This window comes from Gekko japonicus, unplaced genomic scaffold (assembly GCF_001447785.1).
Source record: "Gekko japonicus isolate JY-2015 unplaced genomic scaffold, Gekko_japonicus_V1.1 scaffold2889, whole genome shotgun sequence".
NCBI classification, from domain to species: Eukaryota; Metazoa; Chordata; class Lepidosauria; order Squamata; family Gekkonidae; genus Gekko; species Gekko japonicus.
In genome coordinates this window covers 52,729-61,925 of record NW_015164282.1, presented here as the reverse complement: position 1 = coordinate 61,925, position 9,197 = coordinate 52,729, and the positions used below count along the sequence as shown (strand labels likewise).

General features: G+C 42.3%; 1 protein-coding gene across 1 annotated transcript in view; it reads right to left on the bottom strand.

Annotated features, from left to right (window-relative positions):
- Positions 1-1,308: 1,308 nt before the first annotated feature.
- LOC107108340 (transmembrane protease serine 11E-like) overlaps positions 1,309-9,197 on the bottom strand; it is a 21,595-nt gene continuing 13,706 nt past the window's right edge. The window contains exons 5-6 of the mRNA XM_015408766.1: positions 3,594-3,736; positions 1,309-1,470 (exon numbers count right to left, since the gene is read on the bottom strand). Of these exons, the coding sequence (XP_015264252.1) occupies positions 1,309-1,470; positions 3,594-3,736 (305 nt within the window). The remainder of the gene's footprint in view (positions 1,471-3,593; positions 3,737-9,197) is intronic.

Genomic DNA, 9,197 nt, shown 5'->3' with positions numbered 1-9,197 from the left:
TTGGCAAGAAAGTGCCAGGGGGAGGAGGGATTCTCCTAGTCTACTAGAAAACTTTGGAAATCTTTCTGTAGCTGGCCTGCACACACAGTCCCAAAGTGTGCCTGCACAGAAGACCGCCAGATGAACAGCAGTTAACAGGTAAGTGCAACTCTGTTTTCTCTTTCCTTTATGGTTCCTGCCCTTGTCAAAAGAGCCAAGCATGGAAGCAGTGATGAAGGTGGGCATGAGAGAAGTTATGGAATTCTAGGAAAACACGTAACTGACATCTATGAGTGACCTTAGAGCTGAACTTGACAGTCTGATCTCTTGTGTCTTTAAATTTGCATTTATAGCTATTGGGAAGGTTGAACTGGGGGTGATGGTGAACCCTTTCCCCTCATATTGCTTTCCCAGTATAAACTGCATTCCACACAGAGTTGTATCCAGACATTTCCCCTATCAGGTCAAAGAGTAGTTTAAGGGGCATGGGATTGGGTGGGGGATTAACCCCCTTTTCCCTGTACCGCTATTTACCCCTTCCTCAGATGCTATAGACAGAAATTTGAGGAGATCTGCTCATAGAACTTGTCTAGTTACACCCTTAGAGTGCTGGCAAAACTTTATAGATGCTCTGAAAAAACCCATGCAGTTCACCACTGATTAGAAGTGTCCAAATGTCTTGCTATAAAAAAAATACTTTTGAGACAGCCATTGCCAGGAGTAGCTAGAGAAGGCAGTGCTCGCGTGGGAGGCAAATCTGAATCCAAAAGAGATGCTACTTGATGAACTTACAGTGCAATCCTAAGAACACTTTCCTGGGAGTAAGCACCATTGAAAAGACCAGATCGGGATTCTGAGTAGCCGGAAACCTTGTCTGAAGGCCTCATGGTCAGTGAGTGCCTCCTCCAGCCTTCTTTGAGATATCCTCAGGGAGTTCCTGTGTGGCTGCAGCAGCTCTAGAAGGAAAGTACACCTTACATAGGAGCACAGATGAGGAACTGCCGCTTGGTGACTGAAAGCACTGAAGGAGAGACGTGGTCTCTGTGGAGAGGATGGGGTAGAAAGCAGCTGCAGTGTTCCACACTCCGGAAAGGCAGAGTCACTCTTTTGCCTCAGGACAAGCACATCTGATTATGGAAAAATAAATACATCAGTAGGTATCTGCCGTCTGTTCAGGAGTCTGCATCCTTCGCTTTCTTCTTAACATATCAGAGCAATGCTGATGACTTTGGAAATAAGGCAGAGGCATTCATACACCAGCTCGTAATACAACGGCACAAGTATGACCTGCATACTGCCCGTGTGGTTCAAGGGTGTGCAGCTTTGGCATCAGAGCCCTGTATGGGCAGCAATCCAGTCTCGATAGTAGGTCACCCGCGTGTAGACTCCTGGCTTGTTGGGTTTGGCACATTCATCCCCCCAGCTGACTATGCCGACAAGGTACCACATGCCTCTTGTGTCAGGCGTCACCAGTGGCCCACCAGAGTCACCCTAGAGGAGAAAAAAGGGCATTCTAAATGTGATAACAATGAGAACGGAATGCTGCCATTCTGCTGGAGCACCATCAAGCTGAAACCTGTTGCCTTTTAAAAGTCCTGCAGTCTTTGTGCCTGCAGAGGTCCTTCCCTCCCTATCCTTTTTCCTGTCTTTAAAAATAGCCAAGTCAACTCAGTGAGGTTTACTGGACTCCTCAATGCAGACAGAGGGACACATGCACAGGAAAGGAGTCCCAAATGCTCAGTCAGTGTGTGGACCTTCTAGCCCCTCTCGTGAGCCATAATTAGAAACCTGTGGGCTGCTGGGCTGAGAGGTGGAGGGGACTGCTGGACCGAAGGGATATATTGACCAGGGAGCATAGAAGGCCAGACACAGCCAGGTTAGATTTTCTGAGTCAGTGGTAGGTGGTGAGATCTAAAGGCAGCGAAGGATAGCAGAAGAAGAGTTGTCTGAAGATGACCAGGCGGGGACTGGAAGGGCAATCAACGGGGACTTCCAGGAACAGTGCCTGGGTGCCCTTGTCCCAGAGTCTTGGCTGGTTTCTGAAGCAGTGGCCGTGGCTTCAGTATCAAGAGCAGCCAGGGAAGAGCTTGACCAGAAGGAAGATTTCAGACAGAAGTCAGCTGGTACTCTGCTGGCTTAGTCTGGGGCTAGATTGGAGAGAAATTGGCTATTTAATTACGGGAGTGGACTCAAACAGGGATTTCCAGCTCCTAAGGCTACAGTGACTTTAAAGGAATTACCAGGAAGGTGTACATACACTACAGATGTTCTGTTAGGTAACTGTACGATTCTTCAAGTTATAGTAAATCTTTTTTAAAAACTGCTTATATTTGTGTTCATATGGACATGATGTCCGTCATTTCTAAAGGTAAAGGTAAAGGTTCCCTTGCTCGAAAGCCAGTCAAGTCTGACTCTAGGGTTGCGGTGCTCATCTCCATTTCAAAGCCGAAGAGCCAGCGCTGTCCGAAGACGTTTCCATGGTCATGTGGCCGGCATGACTAAACACCAAGGCGCACGGAACGCTGTTACCTTCCCACCGAAGTGGTTCCTATTTATCTACTTGCAATTTCTTGCTTTCGAACTGCTAGTTTGGCAGGAGCTGGAACTAGAGACGGGAGCTCACTCCATCATGCAGCAACTCAGATCTTGAACTGCTGAACTACCGACCTCCCACAGCCTACAGTTCAGCGTCTTAACCACTTGAGCCACCGCAGCTCCTATTAGTATTTCTACCTAATACCAAACTACTGGAATATAACAGAGTCAGTGTCACATTTAGTGATAAATGAGGGCAGCATCATCTAAGGGACAGGTATAAAAGAGGTTCAAGATATATAAGGAGCAGCTAAGTTTTTGACATCTACATGACTACATCGCTGTTTTACTGTGTGGTGGCAAGTGACAATAGAATTTTACATATAATCCTTGCCTTGTTTCTTGTAAGAAAGGAATGTATGGTTCCTCCTAGGCGTTACCCTTAAATGTGCCATCCTATAGAGTATTTTTTTAATATTAAGTGAGACACGGATAGAAGACGCCTACCTAGAAAAAATGGGGGGAAATTATTTAAGTGCATACAATCCCAAAGCGTTGTAGATTTCCCAGTCTGTATGGCTGTGGACCTGGCATTGTAGCCTCCAGAGGACGCCAGTCACAGCTGCTCGCGAAATGTCAGGTCCCACAATGCTAAGACCATGGCCAGACAGCCCGGAAAATCTACAACAGCTAATGAACTCCGGCTGTGAAAAGCCCTTCGACGACATAATCCCAAAGAGACTCAGAAGGAGCGGGGGGAAGAAGAAGAGTCAAGAAGCAGCGTTCTCAGAAGAATTCCCTTGCAGAAGGGGTGCATGAGGTCTTCCAGTCCTAGAAGTGGCCTGGTGTGGAAGGGGCAGGCTCAGGACTTTTGAAGCCCAGCCTAAGAAGGACCTTGGCCTAAGAAGGGGACTTAGCCAAGACAGCATGAGAATAACAAAGACCTCAGACACCTGGGAATCAGGATACTTCACTGTTCCAGAGTAAATGGAAATGTGCTGGTACAAAGCTGCCCCCACAGAAAAACTGTTCCGGCTGAGTTGGGAGCCAGTCATTCTTTCAGACGATGTCAGGCCTACCTGACAGGAATCTACTCCTCCTTCCAGGTACCCGGCACACAGCATTCCAGGTGTTATAGCCCCATTGTACACTTCTTTTTGGTTGCACGTCTCTGAGTCGATAAGCTCCACTGTTGCTTGTTGAAGAACATTAGGGGTTTCACCTGAAAAACAAACTCTGTTAGCATCACAAAGCATTGGCCATACACAAAGCAAGGCATAGAAGGCACTTTTATCACATGCAATGGAAGATCAAATGTAGTTCAAATATTGTTAATGTTTCTGCCAGGTCAGCAAACTGTAAGAATAATGCAGTGATTGCAAACCTCTCTCCAACACATGGGAGATGGCTTCATAAGTAAAAAGGTAAAGGTTCCCTTGCTCGAAAGCCAGTCGAGTCTGACTCTAGGGTTGTGGTGCTCATCTCCGTTTCAAAGCCGAAGAGCCAGAGCTGTCCAAAGACCTTTCTGTGGTCATGTGGCCGACATGCCTAAACACCAAGGCGCACAGAACGCTGTTACCTTCCCACCGAAGTGGTACCTATTTATCTACTTGCAATTTCTTGCTTTCGAACTGCTAGGTTGGCAGGAGCTGGAACTAGAGACGGGAGCTCACTCCGTCATGCAGCACAGTCGGGTCTCAAACTGCTGAACTACTGACCTTCCACAGCCTGCAGTTCAGCGTCGTAACCACTTGAGCCACCGCAGCTCCGGCCTCATAAGTACAGCTGTGCAAATTTGGACCACTGGACACGAGGAATGTTTTGTTGACTCAGCAGTGTCTCGTGCACATTTTTGCACATGTATTGCCCCTCATTAGCTAAAAATTTACAAGATGTGTACATGTTCTAACTCTGCCACTTCGAAGAAGTCCTTTGAAGTGACCGAGAAAGTACCAGCTCCATGTATTCAAAAATATATATACGTATGATTGATTCTCGTTATTACTCTGAATACAGTTCAGGAGTGTCAATTGTAATTATTATCACCAAACACATAAAACCGCTAGACACTGCACTGTGATTGAAAGGTAAAAGAGGCCAAGTCTGCAGACATGCAGTTCAGTCAGAAGTTGGGTGATGAAGGCACAGATGGAACAAGCCAAAACTGCCTAAGTGACATTAGGGCAAACCACCTGAATGGGATGGGATGTCAAGCCATCTCCAGCCAATGTAACAGCTCCAACAAACGGGTCAGGAGGTCTCAGAACACAGAGGGAAGGGATAAAGAGAAGGAAAACTGGCCTCCCATGGCAGCAGAAGCATTGAAATGCCACTTAGAGGACGGCAGGGAGCTGTTCCTGTGGGCAGCAGAGGAGAGGACTTGCAATGATGGGTTTAAATTAAGGGCGGGAAGGTACCAGCTGGATCTTAGGGAAAACGTTTTGACAGTCAGAGTTGTGCAAGAGTGGAATCACCTGCCTGGGGCGGTGGTGAGCTCCCTCTCACTGGCAGTCTTTAAGCAGCGTCTGGACAAACACCTCAGGGATGCGCTAGGCTGATCCTGCATTGAGCAGCAGGGGGTTGGACTAGGTGGCCTGTATGGCCCCTTTCAGCTCTGTGATTCTATGATTCTGGGACTGCCACAGTTAGATATGCAGGCCAACATGGCTACCCTCTGACAAGATCTGGACAAAATCTGCCATGGGGATGGGCCATAGCTAGTGGCAGGCCACTGGTTGTGCATGCAGAGGAACCCAGGTTCAGTCCCTGGCTTTCCAGTCAAAAGGATCACAATGGAGGCCTGGAAACGATGTCTGTCTGAAACCTTGAAAAGCTGGTTTGACTTTGGAGAAGACATCACACAGTGCAAATCTTAAGCAGAGTTATACTCTTCTAAGTCCACTGAAGTCAATAGAAGAATGTAACTCTGTTTAGGACTGCACATTTAATATGTTAAGATATGTCATTATGACATGCCATTTTGATGCTGCTAAAGTGCTGCACTCAATATGTCAGCAAATCTGGAAGACGCAACAGTGGCCACAGGATTGGAAAAGGTCAGTATACATTCCAATCCCAAAGAAGGGCAATGCCAAAGAATGTTCAAACTATCGCACAATTGCACTCATATCACACGCTAGCAAGGTCATGCTCAAGATCCTACAAGCTAGGCTTCAACAGTACGTGGATAGAGAACTACCAGAAGTACAAGCTGGGTTTCGAAGAGGTAGAGGAACGAGAGATCATATTGCCAACATTCGCTGGATTATGGAAAAAGCAAGAGAGTACCAGAAAAATATCTACTTCTGCTTCATTGACTATGCTAAAGCCTTTGACTGTGTGGATCACAACAAACTATGGCAGGTCCTTAAAGAGATGGGAGTACCAGACCACCTCACATGTCTCTTGAGAAACCTGTATAAGGGCCAAGAAGCAACAGTGAGAACCGGATATGGAACAACTGATTGGTTTAGCATAGGAAAAGGAGTACGACAAGGATGTATACTGTCACCTTGCTTATTTAATATATATGCATGGCATCCGGTCCCATCACTCCTTGGCAAATAGAAGGGGAAGTCGGGGAAGTAGTGACAGACTTCACGTTCCTGGGATCCCAGATCACCGCAGACTGTGACAGCAGCCATGAAATTAAAAGACGCCTGCTACTTGGGAGGAAAGCGATGGCGCACCTAAACAGCATGATAAAAAGTAGAGACATCACCCTGCCAACAAAAATACGCATAGTCCAAGCAATGGTATTCCCAGTAGTCATGTATGGCTGCGAGAGTTGGACTATAAGGAAGGCCGAGCGCCGAAGCATAGATTCTTTTGAACTTAACTCAAGATATGCGGAGAAGAAGAATTTACCAAGAGACGTGATTGTCCAATTGGTCACGAGAAAAATGAAAGAGGATATATTTAAGAAGCAATTTACTGAACCTTTGGAAATAGATGGTAAGAAGATAATCATAATGAGAGAACTTCCCAGGACGGTTTTGCGGGAGAGAAGGAAATATCGGAAACTGGCTGACAAGCTAAAACAACTGCAAATTAGATTCAGATGGGAAATACCAGAAGGTCTGTCTTTTACCTATAAAGGATCAAGATATGTTATTAAAAACGTAGAAGAACTGTTTAGGTTCAAGGCAGACAACCTTGAAGAATTTGGAGAAATGTAATAACAAGACACTATGGATTACAAATTTTTATCATGGAATGTAAATGGACTAAATTCGCCTAACAAAAGAAAAGTCGTCAAACATTGGCTAGAAAAACAAAAATGTAACATAATATGTCTGCAGGAAACTCATATTAAAAAACAAGATGCAAAATTTCTCATTAATAAAAAATTAGGAGAAGAATTTTATTCATTAGACTCTAAAAAGAAAAAAGGAACTGTGATGTATGTCAACAAAGAGCTGCAACCAAGAGAAATACTTAAAGACATTGAAGGAAGATATATTGGAGTAGAAATTGTTATGCATCAAAAGAAGACCTTGATAATTAATCTATACACACCAAATGGTGCGAAAGAGGCATTCTTTAAGGACTTGGCAAGGCAGGTGGAACATTTGACATATGAACAGGTGATATTGGCGGGAGACTTTAATGGCACAGTGAATAACAAATTGGATAGACAATCAAAGAGAAGCGATGAGAAGATTGGAAAATTGCCGAAAACTTTTTTTGAATTGGTTTCTCAAGAGAAATTGGAAGACGTTTGGAGAAAATGGAATATTAATGTTAAGGACTATACCTTCTATTCCAATAGACACTGTTCTTTTTCTAGAATAGATATGATATGGATGTCAGAAGAATTGGCAATGAAAACACAGAAAGTTGAAATTATGCCAAGGTACAACTCGGACCATAATCCTCTGATTTGGATATCTAAAGAAAAGCCTAAGAAATTCCAATGGAGAATTAATGAAGATTTATTAGACAAGACACAGATTATGGACAAATTGCGTAAAGAGACTTTAAATTATTTTCAGAGTAATTTAAACCAAGGTACTTCAATACAAATGGTATGGGATGCTTATAAAGCTGTAATGAGAGGTCTACTTATATCATTGAATGTGAAAGAAAAAAAGAAAAGATGAGAAGACAGACGGAATTATTGGAGAAGATTCAACAGAAAAAGAATTAATTAAGAGGCCAGGGAAAAAGAATATAATTAAAGAGTTACAGTTACTACGAGAACAATGGAATGAGAGTTTAAGTCAAGAAATTTATTGGAATTTGAAGAAACTGCAACAGAAATCATTTGAAGGATCAAATAAACCGGGAAAGTTTTTGGCTTGGCAATTGAAAAGTAGAAAAGAAAGAAGACTTATCAAAAAAAATAATAGAGGATAATAATGAAATAGTAGATCTTCAAGGAATTAAGAGAGTATTTTACAAGTTTTATGCAAAATTGTTTCAAAAGAAGAATATCGATTCAGGGAAAATCAAAGAATATTTAAAAGATGTGCTCTTGCTAAAAATTACGGAAAAAGATAAAGAACTATTGAATGGAATGATTCAACAAGAAGAAATAATTAAAGCAATAGAGGATACTAAGTTGGGGAAAGCTCCGGGACCCAATGGATTTACTGCAAAGTTTTATAAGAAACTAAAAGAGGAGCTGACCCCAATTTTTGGACTTCTATCGAATAAGATTAGAGAAACTAAAACAATCTCAGAAACATGGAAAGAAGCCAATATATCACTAATACCGAAAGAAGGGCAAGATTTAACAAATGTGAAAAATTATAGACCGATTTCACTCCTGAATAATGACTATAAGTTGTTTGCTAAAATTATTTCCGAGAGAGTAAATTAATATTTAAAAGATGTAATTTCAGTAGAACAAGCCGGTTTTTTGCCAAGTAGACAAATCAGAGACAATTTAAGAATGGTGATAGATGCTGTAGAATATTATGACAAACATCCAGAAAAAGAAGTTGCCTTTTTATTAGTTGATGCGGAAAAAGCCTTTGACAATTTAAACTGGGATTTTATGTTTCAAATGTTGGAGAAAATGGATATAGGTCAACCCTTTGTAAATATTATTAAGGCAATATATTCTGATCAAAGAGCGGCATTGAATGTAAATAAAGACCTTACATCATACTTTAAAGTACAAAAAGGTACCAGACAGGGTTGTTCATATGGGTTTTATGCAAAATTGTTTCAAAAGAAGAATATCGATTCAGGGAAAATCAAAGAATATTTAAAAGATGTGCTCTTGCTAAAAATTACGGAAAAAGATAAAGAACTATTGAATGGAATGATTCAACAAGAAGAAATAATTAAAGCAATAGAGGATACTAAGTTGGGGAAAGCTCCGGGACCCAATGGATTTACTGCAAAGTTTTATAAGAAACTAAAAGAGGAGCTGACCCCAATTTTTGGACTTCTATCGAATAAGATTAGAGAAACTAAAACAATCTCAGAAACATGGAAAGAAGCCAATATATCACTAATACCGAAAGAAGGGCAAGATTTAACAAATGTGAAAAATTATAGACCGATTTCACTCCTGAATAATGACTATAAGTTGTTTGCTAAAATTATTTCTGAGAGAGTAAAGAAGTATTTAAAAGATGTAATTTCAGAAGAACAAGCTGGTTTTTTGCCAAGTAGACAAATCAGAGACAATTTAAGAATGGTGATCGATGCTGTAGAATATTATGACAAAC